Raw genomic sequence first — 18,008 nt, 5'->3', positions numbered from 1 at the left:
TAAATAGACCAATAGTTCCTTTAATTCCTCTCTATTCCACAAATGCAGTGGAATTTGGTGATTTTGGTGATTTCTTCAGTTTGGATTTTCACTCTTTATCCTCTAAATTGCCTTTTCCACTTTAATATTGTAGCATAGATAAACCATTTATTCAAATTTATTTCCCAGGGCACCTGGGTGATATGCCTATTAATTGGGTTTATGCCTTTTCCTCAACTCAATAGTTAGGATAAATGTTTTGCTGTATTTTCTCAGTAGAAGAAATAGCTACATCATCCAGACAAGTTAAGTGAGCATTCTGTATGGTTTCACTTGTCAAAGGACTTATTTTTCTTCTTTCATTCTCTTGCTTATATAATATACATCTAGAATGTACTTTCAGAGGAGGATAAAAATAAGCCACTCTATTGCTTATATCATGCGGAGCCAGTGGCCTGATTTTATGGAAGAAGAGTAATGCCATCTACCTGTACTACTTGGAGAAGAATGAAGTGTTAACTTCTATGAACTTATTTTAATTTAGAACAAGCAATCCAAATTAGGAGCTGGGAAATAAACTCCATTCTCCTCCTTCAATCCATTTTCCAAACTTCACTGGTTACAGGCCAACTCTATGAAATAAGTTATTTTAACTGGAATTCATAGGAGGAGAAACCAAAGTAACTACTTCACTGCTTACTGAAAGCGACAAGAAGAAAATGTGCTAATGGAAGAATCAGACTTAAAAGAAAATAGGATGTTCCTTTAAGTTATAATGATTTAATCCAAAGGTAAAAATAGCAAAAAATAAATTATGTAACAATGTCTTGTACTTACAAGACAAGATATCAGATAGCTTGAAAGTTTTGGGATGTTTGTAACCCTTTCTGGAAGAGGTTTCAGTAATTATACAGGATGAAATAAATGTATTAAGTGTCTGCAAAGCTTTAGGTACCCATTTTGGCTATTATCTCAACTTCTGACACTGGAAAAAAGTCAAAATGTTTGCTGAAACCCACCAGCATTCTGGTGGGTCTGGGGGCCACATAAGAAAAATTAGTGGATATATTACTTATGGCTTTGCTATAAAACTTTGATAGGTCAAGAGAATTCTGAGGATTTAAGTGTAACTGAAAACATGCTGTGAATATATACATATACATATACATATACATATACATATACATATACATATACATATACATATACATATACATATACATATACATATACATATACATATACATATACATATACATATACATATACATATACATATACATATACATACATACATACATACATACACACATACCCACACACACACACACATACATACTCAAACATAGTGTTCTTGTAAAGGCAGGCATATTGCTGACCTCTGACTTAAAAGATTTCTAAGAATATTGTGTTGCTTTTACTCATTATTTAAGTATTTATGTGGTTCTCAGTTTTTTACATTATATAGGTAGTCTTTGACTTACAATGCCTTCTGAGCAAGTTACACAACTCCCTCCTTCTTTCCCCATTAGGAAGGATTTGAAAAGAACAATCTATTTCTTCAATCCATGCTTTGTGATTTTGCAAGGAACAAGCTATATTGCACTCACTGCACATATAGGGTGCTAAGGACTTTTTTCTTTCTGAAAGGATGTTGCAACTAATATTTTAAAACAGGAATAGCACATTTAGTGTTGATAAGTTGCTTTTTTCTGATATTGGATAGGGATAGGGATATTGGATAGGGATAGGGATATTTCTGATAGGGATAGGGATAGCATATTTTTCTGACAAGTGTTTAGAGACTAGGAGAAAATAAAAAGTCAATTGCCTACATAAAATGCAAATTGATTGCTTACAATAGAAATACAAGAGACTATATGAAAGGACAGATAATTGAAATGCCTTTGGGCCTTGTAAATATTTTTGTGTATTTGTTTGATTTTTTTTTCTACAGGAGTGCCGCATGAAAACCCTTGCATATCAAATTCTGTATTCTGTATTGATGCTCATTCAGTTTTATTTGTAAGTGATGCAAATTGAGAACATAGCCAAATACTGTCTTTTCTATGTGTTTATAATGTGAAGTTCCATGGTTATGTGAATTCTTTTCAAAGAATAATATTTTATAGTAAAAATATCAATCTTAGTGTTGTAAAAGTAGAGATACCAGACATATATCTTAAGAGGTAAATTGGCCTGTATCAAGAAATAAGCACATAAATTATTGCAACTTGATTCATTTTTATTTTGGTCTTCAACCAGCATTAAAAAAATGTATGGGATTACTCACAAAGTACAAATTGTTAGTAGCATTTGAAAACAATCTAATCTAAATATAATATAACAATATTAATAAAACATACCTGTAATAATACCTTAATTCAACACCCCCCCCACGAGATTGAATGTGTAAAGATACAAGCTTAGTATACTAAATACAGAAGGAAATTAAAATGAACCTCTAAGTATTAAACAATATAAGCCACGTGTGTCAAACTTGCAGCGTCATATTACTGTCAGGTGACTTTTCGTGATGTTTTTTCCCCTTTGCAGAGCTGCGGTAGGTGTGTCCTGTGCATGACGTATCTGGCCCACGGGCCGCCAGTTTGACACCCCTGAGTCCTAAACTCCTGTTTTAATTTTTTAAAATACATATTCTGCATTAAATTTTGGTAATATACCTCTATATCCACCCCATCTTTTATAAAAATGGCTGTGAAATGGGGGCAACACTGTATAGTCTGAAAAGCTTGTGAAAAGTTTAGGTGACTTTTACTATATGATTTTGTATCAAAGTAAAACTTACTCTGTACAATACTGTATATACTGTAAGCCCAATGCTACGGAATTAACCTCTTTATCACATGGGTTCTTTTAATAAAATCTAACAATAATTAATACCACATACTTTAGGTTCATATCAATAAATGTAAATTGCTACATTTTCAGGTTTCCAAGCTAGCTGGTGTTATGCTGAATCACGGTGTGAAGAAAGGAGATTGTGTTGTCATCTACATGCCAATGATACCACAGACAATGTACACTATGTTGGCTTGTGCAAGAATAGGAGCTATACATAGTCTTATTTTTGGTGGATTTGCTTCAAAAGAGCTTTCTAGTCGCATTGATCATGCCAAGGTAATAAACATGTCTTGTATTCTGAGAGGATGTGGCAGTCGTATGATAAATACTTTAAAAATGAACTTTTCTTTCACAGATCTCTCCCAGCTTAATTGTGTGAGAAGATCAGAACTGATGCCATTTACATTATTTATATGTCACAAATAGGCAATACAGATTTTGTTACTCAGCCGTGAAAAAAAATGCTTACACTTGCTTGGGAATAATTTCATACCTACAAGTTGCACCTAAAAGAGCAACTTACTTATAAATAAGCTGATTTATGCTTTAAGCAGAAGGATAGTATGTGCATTTTCAGTTCAGGCTATGTCTTGATTTTTCTGAATTCATGAGAACTTAGCAGGTAGCATGAATTTAGACAGAATTTAAACTTGGATAGCATGCTCCCTTAGCAGAAGCTTAACTGATCAATATAACATTTCAATCAAGAGTCCATTTTTTTTAGCATTGGACATGTTTGAACTATAGAGCGCATACTGTGATAAGCATAAAACATATTGAAAGGATACTCTCTATTATTCCTACCACCTCCAGCTTTCATGTCTTCTTCACTCAAAACTATTCTAAAAAAGTCACCTGAGGCAAGAAGCCTATTAGCTGCTAGATACTCTGACACATGTACATGCCATGTTGATTAATCCTGCTTTGGATGATGCTAGCTGGTTATTTTGTATACTTTTGTCATTACATTGGTTCGTTTAAAAAAAAAGTTATAATAGCATTGAATGATGGATTTTGTCAGTAATGTTAATAAGATTTCCTTTGATCTTCTAGCAATTAGTTTATTAAAGATAGTTCCTCCATGTGTTCACTACATATGAATTTGGATGTCATAATCATAGGCCATAGATAATTTGTTTCTTATCTTTTTTACAGGTAATATTCATCAATTACAGTGTTGAAAAGAAAGAATTCAAACTGCTTCTGCACTAGTGCTTGCCTGCTTTGCAGATGATTATGTTGTGGCTAAATCTTGTTTTTCTCTAGACTATCAATATTCCAAAAGTATAGTTTAAAGGTAGGAGTAAAAGTGAATGCATTTTTTTCAGATTCCGGAGAGGATGATTTGTTTGAGTGTTAGCTGCAGAACAAAATTAAACTTGGTTTCTTCATATTGTTGTTTTTGGTTTTTTCTAATCCTGTGAAATGTTGGAAAGAAAGGATGTAAAAAGGCTCAGGGCTTTTTCTGTTTACCCATCACAGGATAACTTTACAAATCAGAACAAGGTTGAATGTTATGTGGGGAAGAAGCCAGAAAACTGATGGACCAGATTTGGTTAGGAGTTGTTGAGGAAAATAATATTCTCCCATCTTGTTAACACTTCTGGGTAGTTTCTTGGAATGTTGCCAACTGTTCCATTCTAAATCCTCCTTCCTTATTACATGACCAAAAGTACAATATATGCTGCATTTCTATGTGCAGACTTGCAAAGACAGTGTTGTAGTTTGAAGGGAAATGCAGAGATACAAGCAATATACAATTACCCAGACTTAACATATACAGGCAACATGTCTGCATGCAACATTTTCACTGTAATAATAAATATTTTGGGAATCTTGCCATTTGTACAGGTTAAGTTAGTCTTTAATCTTTCAGACCTTTTGGACAAACCTAAAGAAAGACTCAGTGGTTGGTGAATTTCTGCATTAGAGGATATGCCTAATACCCTCACAAGTTTTAAATTGTGATTAATACGGCATTACTGATTGAACCATCTAATTTGATGTAATGAGCAAAACTCCTAGGTTAGGCAAAAGATATACTGAGTTCAGTATCTACTATTTGCATAAGGCTAAGAATCACTCAGTTTCTTTAGTGTGTGGGTTGCACTAAATATTGGGGGAAAATAAAAGTTTTTAATTTAAATTTAAAAGCATATTTATGCCACAGGGTGATGAATCCAAGACTTGAAACAACTTGTAATTCTAAACATGAAAACAACTGATTCTTTTGTCTTGCTGCAAATGCACACACATCATTTTTCTACTTAAACAAGCACTTATGCATATAATTGTGGGGGAAAGATCCTGGGATTCTTCAATGCTGAGTGGATTCTTTGCTTGTGGAGAAGGAGGTATGATCTTGGTGCTTAGTATGACTTGAGTTTGTTTATGCACATACATATGCATGTATAATATACTCTCTTTTTTTTTAGCCCAAACTGGTTGTAACATCCACATTTGGAATAGAACCTGGAAGAAAAGTGGAATATGTGCCACTTCTAGAGAAAGCATTGGAGATGATCAGTCATCAACCAGAAAGAGTTCTGATTTATAGCCGCCCTAATATGGTAATTATAGCAACCAGGCTTATGTTCTTTATTGCTCTAGTCTTTTAAATCATATTTCTCTAAATAGCTTAATTGCAATCTCTAATTTCATTGGATTCTGGCATTTCATCATGTTAGTCTGATGGTCCTGTTCTTTTACAGCCTTGAAATACATTTATATGTGCTATTATATCCACTAAAATTCTTGCATGAAGAAGATTTTATTATTCGTTTTATTCTTTTCTCTGTGCGTGTGCCCAAATGTGCTTTTACAAGATCTAATGTTAGTACCTTGTATACAGGGAGCTGTTCCTCTTAAGCCAGGACGTGATTTGGACTGGAATGAAGAAGTGGCCAAAGCAAAGCCATGTGACGCTGTTCCTGTACATTCAGATCATCCACTTTATATTCTTTATACATCAGGAACTACTGGTACACCCAAGGTAAGTCTCTATTTCAATGAAAATACTTATAAACAAGTTAAGTTCTACTCTAGATCAGGCAATAGTTAATTAAAGTTAATTTCATTAACACTGTTCCCCCCCTCTTTAGTTTTCCCTAGTTTTGATGCAATAGTTAATTAAAGTTAATTTCATTAACACTGTTCCCCCCCCTCTTTAGTTTTCCCTAGTTTTGATGTTCAAATTCTGTTCATCCTTCTAACTGATTTGGCACAAATTTGTTTCTGTGAGGGATAAGATTAAAGAGCTTGTCTATATTGGTGGCATATGATCAAAATCAGTGGAATATTACAGTGTATGTAAAGAAGTAGCAACAAAAGTTTAAAAATTCCCATAAGAACAACAGGAGAGATCATAGCAATGCAGCCACCTTCTGTAACAGAGATGAAAATGAAGAATGGAAAGGTACATTTAGCTGTAAATCTAAGAGATAGAAAATGGTTATGCAACATAACAAGCATAGGCATTTTTCCAAAGAAATTTCCTAGTTGCCTAAAAAGATGTAGGCAGGCACCAGATGACCTCTAAAATTCATTTGTTATTTTATGATATACTCAGTCCAGGGTGAAATTAGCAAGTTCTGACAGGTTCTAGAAAATTAGTAGAGGAAATTTGGGGTAGTTCAGAGAACTGGCAAATACCACATCTGGTTGGCCCTAGAATCGGGTGGGAATGGAGATTTTGCAGTATCTCTCCCCTGGAGTGGGGTGATAATGGAGATTTTGCAATATCATTCCCCTGCCATGCCCACCAAGCCATGCCCACAGAACCAGTAGTAAAAAAATTGATTCAGTCTTGATGTAAATGGGTTGTTTGGGAAAAGATAGGAGGCAAGGAGGAATAGGCTGAGTTTTTCAAACTTATTAGGCTAGAGCTTTTTCAACATTTGGGACTGGGGAAGGAAGAATGCATTCCTTTTTTCTTTTCCTGGCTCCATTACTTCAGTTCTTATTCTAGCTATTGTTGAAATACACCTTGGTAGATATTGTTGCTATTCAACCTGTTCCAGAATCATCTCCCCCTTTGTGAACATTGCTGCCTTTTTTTTTGGGGGGGGGGGAGATGTCTTCTGCCCCTCTATACTTGCCCTTCAACTAGCCCATCCCTTTCTGTTTAGGGGCAATGTGAGGCTCCCAGAGCAGTTATAAACACGGCTCCCAGAGCAGTTATAAACACGCAACGGAATGTGGTGAAACTAGCCAGCTGCAGACTTAGATCTGTGATTGAACTGGGCCAGTCAGTCACTGAGTTGCCTCTGAAGATTTGTAAGGGTGGTTGGGTAATGGCAGGCAAGATTGTCAAAAATTGCAGGGAAGGCCAGTTTTTTTAAAGCTAGAGTGTAACCTGTGCCTAAGCAAGAGTGACCTGGTCTTCTCCAATGTTGTTCTGTGTTAGATCTATTAATTAAACCATTGGAGCAGTTTCTCTGGCCGTGGGAGGAGCTGGTAAGCCAGCAGTGCTAAGCTATGGGTGGCCTCTTTGAAGTTAGAAGGGTATATGTGGGTTGGAAGCAACAGCTGCCTCATTGCACTGAATTGCATTCCTTTTCTGCCTCATATGCACACACTAAATTGAACAATGATTTGAACCATAAAATGTCCCTCTAAAAGATGTTTTCATCAATAAAATACCAGAAATAATTACTATGCCAGTTCAAAAGTGTGGATTTTCCAGCCTGTACCATTTCCACATAGAAATGGTATGGATTAGAAAATGGAAGCTATAAACCTCCAAAATACGAACTGTATTTTGTAGCGATTCAACTGAGAACATCTTGTTTTCTTTCAGTTACGTGAAGTTCTTCCTACATCTATTCCTGATCCCAAAAGGGATGGGAATCCTGTGACTTTCCACATGTTATTAAACTATATATCCATTTATTATGTCCTTGTTAAAGTTCAGAAGTATCTGGAAGACTGCAGAATATTCACCATGCTTTTAAAAATGCATTTGGATTAGCCGAACTGCAGAATCTCAATTTTTCTCCTGCCATGGTAGAATTGCACATTCCCCATATTTCATATAAGAACTAGATTCTGAATAAAGAACAAATTTATGTATCTTGTAACCTATGCTTAGAATTCTGAAAGCTTTTAGGAATAAGGAGAGGAATAGTAATTTCCTGTAAGTGTTCATATAATTCTAATTATTTAAACATCAAATTTCTTTCATTCAGGGTGTTGTCAGACCAACAGGTGGCTATGCAGTCATGCTAAATTGGACCATGTCAGCTGTATATGGACTTAAGCCCAAAGAGGTAATTTCAGTTTATATAATATGTTTCAATTAAGAAAATCTGTGCCTTTATTGTAATTACATTTTATATCTCATTCTTAGGTCTGGTGGGCTGCATCTGATTTAGGCTGGGTGGTTGGTCATTCTTACATTTGCTATGGACCTCTTCTGCATGGGAATACAACAGTTTTATATGAGGTGAATATTTTTTAATTTTTAATTATTTAACTCATTTGAGTTGCTCTTCAGCAAACAGTAAATAGACACATACAATTCTGTTAATTAATGTGTGATCACTATTACTACTTTTAGTAATAGTGCTTTTCACCAGTCTCATATAGAATGTCTGGTTATGAGGTGATTAGGAAGGCTCTGTCTTCCTTGATAAACATAATTTGTAGAGCCCTCTCATCTGTTTAGCAGCTTAGGTTAGCCTAAGAAAATAATAGTTTCCTGCTATGTAAGCAAGCTCCAGCAAGCCTGAAGTTGGCATGTTCCACATCTCTATGTACTAGAGGTGAAGATTGGAAGCTTTTTCCTTTGATTTTAAAATAAATTACTTTTTCCACATTATATGCCATCTGGAGACCTATATTTTATTCAGCTTCTAAGTAGTGAGTTTTAAAAACACCTTTTAAAAAAAGTACATGTGCGATTTTCTTTGATAATGTATGTATTTTTATCATGATTATCTTTGTGCATTTTTTTCCCTGTTATTTTAAAAATAATAAACTAAACAAACATCTAGGTCAGTGTTTTTCAACCACTGTGCTGCAGCACACTAGTGTGCCGTGACATAGTGTAAGGTGTGCCGTGGGAAAATTACTTTATATATAGTCAATATAGGCACAGAGTTAAATTTTTTAAACATTTTCTAATGGTGGTGTGCCTCGTGATTTTTTTCATTTAAAAAGTGTGCCTTTGCACAAAAAAGGTTGAAAAACACTGATCTAGGTTATGAGAACAAATCAATTTCATATACATTCTCTCTCTCCCACTCTCTTCCCCCCCCTCATCATTTTTATTCTGGTTCCATCATGAGATAAGACTGGTCAGCAAGCTGTTCAATATTAGCAAATAACCAATTCGTAAACTTACTATCACTAGTAATTTTGACAAAATGAGAGTGGTTTGGATGCGCAGGCTGCTCTTCTGCATCTTAAAGCCTTTGTTAGAAGGCTGAACTAAGATTATATAGAAACACTTGCAGTATGTGGGAGAACTGGGATGTTGTGGGTACCAGGCAAGCATTCCCCAGTAGAATATTTCAGCAGTGTGCCTCACAGCCTTAAAGGCTCTGTGACTTATAGCCAATTGCTTTACTCCATTGTGGTAACAGGGAAAAAATCTTACTAAAGATGCCTGCAAGACCCAGGCAGATTAATAAGATAGTGACTTTTCTTGAAACTATTAGCACCAAGTTGTTGAGGAATTTAAAAAGTTAATTTGGAAACAAAAAGTATACCCAAAGTCTGAGCCACTGAGATAGTATTATATAGGTAAAAGGAACAAAAAAACTCACTCACGGAAAGAGGAGAACTCATTGCTCCCCAACTCAGGTGTTCATTATCATCCAATCCACTATGGTCTTCACTTGCAATAAACAAGGTCTAGTCTGCATTGACTAAAAGCCTCCTCATACCTGGGCTTAAAAACTGTACAGAATTATGAACATAAATCAACCAAAACATGACAGAATGAATAAGTGAGGACTCTTGAGTTGAGCTCAATTTTGATAATTTTCATAGATACTTGTATGAAGTTTTCGTGATAATAATTTGGAAGGAGTTTAGTTTGGGGTATAGGTCTGGGATTCCCAAATAGTGATATCTAGGCTTGAATCTGCTTGAAACCCAAAGAAGGTCAGCCTGGTTTTGTACCTGCTGAGATGTGTATGCAATGTGTTAATAATTACCTGGTAACAATTCAATGCAGTACTTGCAAGACATGTTTTTTTGTTCCTCGGTAATTTATTCAGTGCATCACCAGACAGCCTTGACATGCTAATGTGGGTGCATATGAATAATTTTCTCATGTTCGTATAAATGCATTTTAATCATTGTTTCAGCATTCTGCTGACAAGTTGATGTCATGTTGCAATGAGCCTTAAACTGTGAAAGAATTATACAATACTTTTTACCTAATTATACTTTTAAAACTAATCTCCTTATAGGGAAAACCTGTAGGAACTCCAGATGCAGGTGCTTTTTTCCGTGTGCTGTCAGAATATGGAGTAGTGGCTCTTTTTACTGCACCAACTGCAATTAGAGCAATACGTCAACAGGACCCCGAGGCTGTCCTGGGGAAACGGTACAATTTGACAAGGTGAATTTTGGTCTCTTTGCTTATCCTATTTGCAGATGATGCAAAATTGGGTATGATGGCAAAGCCCTAGAAAACAGAAATAACATTAAAATGCGCCTTGATTGGACAAATGGCTTTAATAAGCTCAACAAACTAGGACAGCAAGAACAACACTCTCTGAATGTGGCTTTGATCTCATTAAACTTGTTTTGTATTTATTCTGAATATTTCCTCCGTGGCAGATGCACTTCTAATCTCATTTCTTTCATTCGGGAATCTATTTGAAAGATATTGTCAGATAACATCAGTTACCTGATACCTTAATTCTCTTTGTCTTTAGAAAATATCACCTTCTAAAACAATTGCCACTTCTCATTATTGTTAGGCCTATTCATATTATTTAATTCCTGAACTCTGCCATATTAGAATTTGTTGGTGAAAAAATGTTGTTTTGTATACTTTTACCTTCACACTAGATAGAACTGGATGATGAACTGGAGTGAACTTGTATTTTTAATTGAACAGAGAAGTAATGATCTTCTGCGATAATCCCCTTTGCTGTTGTGCTGTTTTGGCACAGTGCCTGGTTCTGAGTATATATATAAACTTTTAGTTATGTAAAGAAGAAAAAGTGTACTACTTGCATTAACCAAACAAAAGCTAGGCAATATTACACAGAGACAAGAATCACTTGAGGTAACAGTTACATAGTTCACTGGGAATGTAAAGCTTGCCTAGAGATAGTAGTTCATCTTCTCAATAGGCTGAGCACTCTCCTAAGCAGCACATTTCAAAAGCACAATGCCCGCTTAAAGTGATCCCATAATAAAAATACAGCCACAAGCAAAAATCTTGTGTCATTCTTCTCTTGGTTGCTTGATCACCCCTGGATCTTCCTCTTTGGCCAGTTCAAATCCTGTTTGCCTCTGAACTCTGGAAGTGAGATTCACCAGCCCCAATCCTTCCTCCCCCCAAATCGACTAAACAATTTCCTTGCTTGACAGCCTGAAACTTGGCAGCTTCTAGCTTCCCCTCACTGCTTGATTGTCCTAACTAATCTGAATCTCATGCACTTAACCACAACATTATGTGGCTGCAAGGAGTTGTGAGCCCTTTGAGATTGGTCTAGAAGCAGTACAAAGACTACAGGCAGGGATGTCCAAACTTGGGAACTTTAAGACTTGTGGACTTCAACTCCCAGAATGGCTGGCTGGGGAATTCTGGGAGTTGAAGTCCACAAGTCTTAAAGTTCCCAAGTTTGGACACCCCTGACTACAGGAATTCCACATTATTGTTGGATGGTAAACCTAGGGAGTGCCCTTTTGCCCCCTAGTATACCAGACATAATTAAGGGGGAATTATTTCAAGTTTGTTTCTTATGCTTTATTTAATTTCCCAGGACACACTCTTACTATTGATTAACTGTTACTGCATATTTTCCTCAAAATTATCTCAGCACATTTCTAAAGGAATGGAGTCCCAGCAGGGTGCAGTACTGCAAGAAGATAAACATTGTCCCTTGTTCCCTTTATCTCCCCAGGCTGCCTCTTACAATCATTTCTTTTTACTACCTCTTGTTCTTCAAGATAAATTCCTTCTGCTCCTCTATTTTGTCTTTATAGGTCTGTGTATATGTGTCTATCTTTCACATGCACAACAGCATTTTCTTCTTAATGAACAAATCTAACCTTTGGTTCTTCTCTCTTTATTTCTTTTAATCTCTCCATTCTGAAAAGTCACCTGTTCTATTTTTCTTCTGGATGTCATGCTTTCAAGCAAGAAGTCTTTTATCACTTCTACATACATTAGTATCTGATGCAGTGGTGGGTTTCAAATTTTTTTAAAACCTCTTCTGTAGATGTGGCCTGCTTTGTGGGAGTGTCTTGCTGGCCATGTGACTGGGTGGGAGTGGCTTGGCAGTCATGTGACTGGGTGGGCGTGGCGAATTTGTAAAATGTGAAACTCACTTAACAACGCCCTTGCTTAGCAACCAAAATGTTGGTTCAGAAACTCTGGCATTTGAAGCATGCAAGTCTTAAAGCTGTCAAGTGACAAGACCCTTGCACCCCTAATTCTTTAGAAAAAAAACCCAGGGGTGTTCAAACTTGACAGCTTTAAGACTTGTGAACTTCAACTCCCAGAATTCCTCCTCCAGTCATGTTGGCTCAGGAACTCTGGCATTGAAGTGCACAAGTCTTAAAGCTGTCAAGTGACAAAACCCTTGCACCCCTAACCCTTTAGAAAAAAACCCCAGGGGTGTTCAAACATGACAGCTTTAAGACTTGTGGACTTCAACTCCCAGAATTCCTCCTCTCGCTCTTCATCTTGATGATGTGCGGACTGGCGGGGGGGAGGAGCTGAAACCGGTTCTAAACGGCACTATAGATTTGTGGAGCCTCTTCTATAGAAGAGGTTAGAACTGGCAGGAACCCACCCCTGATCTGATGGTTCTATTGCCTTTGATTCCAACTTCTAGCCACTACAGACTTTTTAAATCAGATCTCTAGCACTCATGTTAATTTCTTTACCCTTCCTTCAAAACCTATACACATTTGCATAAATGTACTTATTATCCAGCTCTATTGTAAGTCAGTACCACTGTAATTGTAACAGTTGTAGTAACAGAACCCTGCAAGTTTGAATCCTTCCTTTATCTTTGTGCTATCTAGGAAGGCACTGGTATAAGCCATTTACTCATTTTATATATTGGCTGAGACTTGAACCCCTCTTATCTGACTACTGCATTGGTCGCAGCTCTTCTTCATCCTCTTCAGGGCCATTCTTTTTGCTCTCTACATCTACACAAGAAATTTCCTTCATCTAACAATGTACTGCATGTGTGTAATGATAGAAGAATCTTGTTTCAGCAGCACATGCCATCAGCTACTTGAAAATTATGTATGTTTGCTGTGCAAAAGGGAAATGTAGTAATCCTTGAATGAACAACGAACAATCAATCCAGGTTACAGACAATATACTAAAATAAATGTTTTTGTCTCAAATGTCACAGGTTCTTTTGCTGCAGTAAACTAACATGATCACCTATTTGGAAATCCTTGTAAGATAGAGAATCTGAGGCTCTAGGGGTTATAAGCCATCCTTAAAAATCATATTTATGAAATTAGAAATTTCCCAAAGTTGTTACAAATCATACTTCTTAAAGTGACAGGAGGATAATTGATATGAATTGATAGTAAATACATTCATTGTAATTATTTTTCATTACCTGAAAATGTGAATATAAAGAAGTCAACTTGAGTTTTTATCCTGCCCTCCCTGCTGGTGCAGCATTCAAATATAAAATGTAAAAAAAAAGAAATATCCCTGCTTTATAACTCTTCTGTAATTAGGAAACAATATTATACATAACTGCATCTATCATTATATGTTTACATTTCTTAGTAGGAAATTAATGTTGAAAAAATCCTATTTAATGTAGGTTTCGAACGTTATTTGTAGCTGGTGAACGCTGTGATGTGGATACATTAGAATGGTGCAAACAAATTTTCAAGGTACCAGTTTTGGATCATTGGTGGCAAACTGGTGAGTTGATTATACCTGTCTGAAAACAAATCCACATAAGCAGTTTTACCTCTTTTCTGATTGAAGTTTGTATTTCAGATTAGTTCACATGTGTGGCACCTTAAATTTTTTCATTAATTTGGAATCCTTTTTATAGCTTCTGTACTGTCTTCCTACTTTATTTTGCTTTCTTTTACTATATCTGTATTTTTTATTGTTTTGAACTATTGTGTTTATGTAAGAATCATGAATTAATGGAATACTACCGTGTTTCCATGAAAATAAGACAGGGTTTATTTTCTTTTGACCCCCCCCCCAAATAAGCACATGGCCTTATTTTCAGAGGGGTCTTATTATTTTTGAGGTGCAGGAGGCGGCGAGCGTGGTCACTTCATGGCTGCTGCTGTGTTGCAATATTTTCAGGGAGGGCTTATTTTTTGGGAAACAGGATATTGTCTTGGGAAAACAAAAGACTGCTATGCACTTATTATTATTTTTCTTATATGTATATAAAATGGGAAGGAACAGAGTTGAAATTCACCAGTAGGAAAACTCCAGCTATGTAAAAATTACATATAGTAGAATTTTTTTTTACTCTCAAATCAGATGTAAGCAAGCAAGATTTGTACATAAACCACACCCTCAAAACTGTTAGCAAATGTTGGGAGAAAATAGCTACCATTTGCAATCTGATAGGGATTTGGAAAAAAGATAAGAGTTTTAAATGGGGAGAGCACTGACCTTGGAGAAAGTTTGTCTGAAAAATGAGTCTTCTGATGCTGGTTACATCCCATCTATCTAACCCCACTCATCAGTACCCATTTGGATTGTTTGAGGAGTTGCAGAGAGCAAATTCACCATTCTTTGCCTTTAGTCCCAATATTGCCATGAGGTTGAACACAGAGAGAACATAGAAGTGATGCAGTTTTTCTCATGGATTGAGTCATAAATACTTCTTGAATAGCTTTGTTGTCATAGCTATTTTCATAGTCCATCCTGAAAGACATGGAGGCTAGACAGCCATTGCTGCAGCTGTTCTTTTGCTTCATTCTGGAAAGGCCAGCTCAAATTGGGAAAAAAAACCTGTCAACCAAACTCCAGCCATGTGTTTACTAATGATTTATCTATCTTCACTGGCTAGAGTGTTGATTTAACAGTAATGAACAGAAGCTTTATGTTGTCATGTTGATGATAGGCGATGCTGGAATATGTTGTAACTCACCACTGAGAAATGACTACTGAGAGTCTCTTGTGAGATTGGCTTCATGGAGATGTTGCTGTAACCACAAACAAACAATCTGGATGAAACTGAGTAGCAGCTGAAGTGCCAGTTATGTCTATAATGGGCTGGGTGGAGTCCCTCTGCTCCATCCAGTTATTCTTAGCTTATAAAATAAGATTGGAAGTGGTTCAAAATTGCTCTCAGGGCAGAAATACCCAGACCATCCCAGACTCATGGCTGTCCAATCTTTGTTTGAAAACTTCCAATGATGGACCACCTATGATTCCAGAAAAGAGGCTACGTCACTGTTTAATAGCTGTCATGATCAAGAAATTCATCCTGGTTTTAAGTTTAAATCTCTCTAAAGCTTTCACCCCTTGGTCCTTGTCCTGGTCCTCAGGCACTAAAGAAAATGAATCCACATCCTCTTAAATAGATGAGCCACAACAACTGTCTCTAGAGCCATTTAAAATATCAAATGATCCCAACAAATAGGTATTATATTCTCTATATTTCCTCAATACATTAAAGATTTTCCTTCCCTTCAGTTAAGTCAAAGCTTTCTTACTGCTGTGCCCATTATTATTGGTAACTGTAACTTATTTTTATAGCATTCCTCAATGTACTATTAGCAGACAGAGGCAGTTGAAATGCTATTTATTAAAGCCCACGTATCTGAAGGAGCTGCAGCTGACATTGAGATGTGAACAAGAATGTATAACAAATGGCAGAACTGAGGATTGTTCTCATAGAGCCTAGAACATGAGAGGCAGATTTATGTGTAGTCTCACTAAGTGGAGGATTAAGTGAGATTACACATAATTAAGTAGAGATGTTTAAGAATTTGAACTAATTAAGTAGAGATTAATTAGTATAAATTCTGAAATGTAGCAGATAGTGGGGAATAGCGAAGTCAAAGTGATGTTCAGGTTGGGAGTCAATCATTGTACAAATTGAATAAAACTGAATTTATAAAATAAAGGCAAATAATACATATGTGCCTTATTATCATGTTCCATGCAGAAGAAATAAAAGACATTTAGTTAACATATCTGGTAATAGTACTCAGGTTAGTATGCCAACTTTAATCCCACTTTAAAAATAAAAGTGATGAAAAGGTTTTGCTAAATATAGAATTAAAGGAGAAATTATGGAAATCATAGGGTTGGGTGGTTTTTGTTTCTCAATTGCCCAAAGAAGGCAGCATTTATTCAGTGAGAGAGGACAGGCCTTTGAAAACAGTACTACTATTGTCTTCATTTTCTTTCCTTTCTTCTGAAATTTTTAATAGTGATGATACAAATCTTATCTTTGAATCATCATTTACTTGAACCAGCTTTTCAAAATGCCGTCAAAATTAGAAAGATATATGTTCCCGCCCCACCCCAATTTCAATACCTCTGTTGGTAGCCCAGCTTTATCCCTCTGAACGTATCCCCACATGCATTTTCTCTCATTTTGGAACTGCATATGTATGGCATCTCACTTTCTTCTGAAATTGTATGTGTTAAGCTAGCACAAATCCAGTGTTTTTTTTCCAGGCTCCTTCCTTGCCTTACACAGTCCGTTACTGATTGCAGTAAAAGAAAGACTAATCTAAGTTCAGACATGGATCTAATCTCAAAGTAATTGTAAGGTGTGCTAAAGGAGAGAGCGATGGTGGGAAGTTTTTCCAATCTCATTTGCATAAATGAGAGAAGCTCTGACTGCCATTAGTTTTATATGTTTCTCTGAAAATGTTACAGGTTGCTGATGTCATTTCTGTTGCCTAGCAACGGCTTTTCCCCTTGTTCTGTGACTAGGGTCTTCATTAGGTAAGGTAGATATTTTTACTGATGGTTTGTGAATAGGGAACTGAGAGTTAAACTCCATGAATTTCTTTTATAGAAAGAATAATCCTTTGGTAGATTTAAGACAGACCTGATGGATCTTTTCCTGGGGAAAGAGTACAAAAGAGGTTATGAAACACTAATCCCTACTGTAGATGATTTTTCTCATATTTTAAAAATAGCATCTGTCTGATATGTTCTCTTTTGTCTATGGTGGGCTACTGACATTAAAGCAGACATAACACATTTTTGGAAGCAGTTACATTATAAATGTTTAACACTGATATATGAGATTCTTTTGTGTTAATCATCTGCGTCTTGTCCATTGAACATCAGTTGCTAAGTACCTTAAAGGTGGAAATGAGTAAGATGTTTTGATTCTATTCAAAATTGGAAAAAATAAAGATTTTCATTAAAATGGTACGATGTGCTGGTACACAAGAGAGAAAAAAGTACTGACAATAGTCTTCAAGTTTTTTCTGCCACTTTGTCTTAACAAGTTATGTCTGTTTATTTTCTTCTTTCCAAAATACAATTGCAATTGTGATCCTTATTGCTTTCTTCTCCCTTCTGTAGGATGTGCTATGAAATAAAAGTTTCTTTTTTAAATTGGGAAATTAAATAAGTAAAATAACCATTTCAGCTATCTAAATTTTAAGAGGTAAATAATTAATTGACACAACTCATTGTATGAAAAGCAAGACAAAATACTCTGATTGCCATTATTCCAATGGGTACATATTGTCCAGTTCAATTAATAGAAATATGGTTCCAGTTCATTAAAAATGATATTCTTCAATATTTTTCTAGATTAGCTACCATAGAGTCCGTAATATAGTCAACAGATATTCCTTTGGCTTGATGAAGTTTGGATGTTTTTAATCATTGAATATATATATATATATATATCTCCCTCTCAGAGAGGGAGGGGGGAGAGAGACTGAAATCTGTGTCCATGTGGCAAATCAAATGTGTTGCTATATATAATATATATAATCTTTAAAAAGCATTTGCTCTGTTCAGAACATCATGTCCTTTTTAC

The 18,008-nt window shown here is 35.9% G+C and overlaps 1 protein-coding gene across 1 annotated transcript in view; it reads left to right on the top strand.

The window, feature by feature from the left end:
• The window catches only part of ACSS3 (acyl-CoA synthetase short chain family member 3), a 45,301-nt gene that overhangs the window by 9,647 nt on the left and 17,646 nt on the right, over positions 1-18,008 (top strand). Inside the window, exons 3-9 of the mRNA XM_087723394.1 lie at positions 2,932-3,120; positions 5,280-5,414; positions 5,696-5,836; positions 8,031-8,111; positions 8,192-8,287; positions 10,263-10,414; positions 13,833-13,936. Coding sequence (XP_087579520.1) covers positions 2,932-3,120; positions 5,280-5,414; positions 5,696-5,836; positions 8,031-8,111; positions 8,192-8,287; positions 10,263-10,414; positions 13,833-13,936 — 898 coding nt within the window. The remainder of the gene's footprint in view (positions 1-2,931; positions 3,121-5,279; positions 5,415-5,695; positions 5,837-8,030; positions 8,112-8,191; positions 8,288-10,262; positions 10,415-13,832; positions 13,937-18,008) is intronic.

The sequence above is a fragment of the Thamnophis sirtalis genome, unplaced genomic scaffold (genome assembly GCF_051295495.1).
Source record: "Thamnophis sirtalis isolate CommonGarterSnake01/CBP01778 unplaced genomic scaffold, rThaSir2_p1.2 scaffold_9, whole genome shotgun sequence".
Classification (NCBI taxonomy): Eukaryota; Metazoa; Chordata; class Lepidosauria; order Squamata; family Natricidae; genus Thamnophis; species Thamnophis sirtalis.
This window is presented reverse-complemented; position numbering and strand designations above follow the sequence as displayed.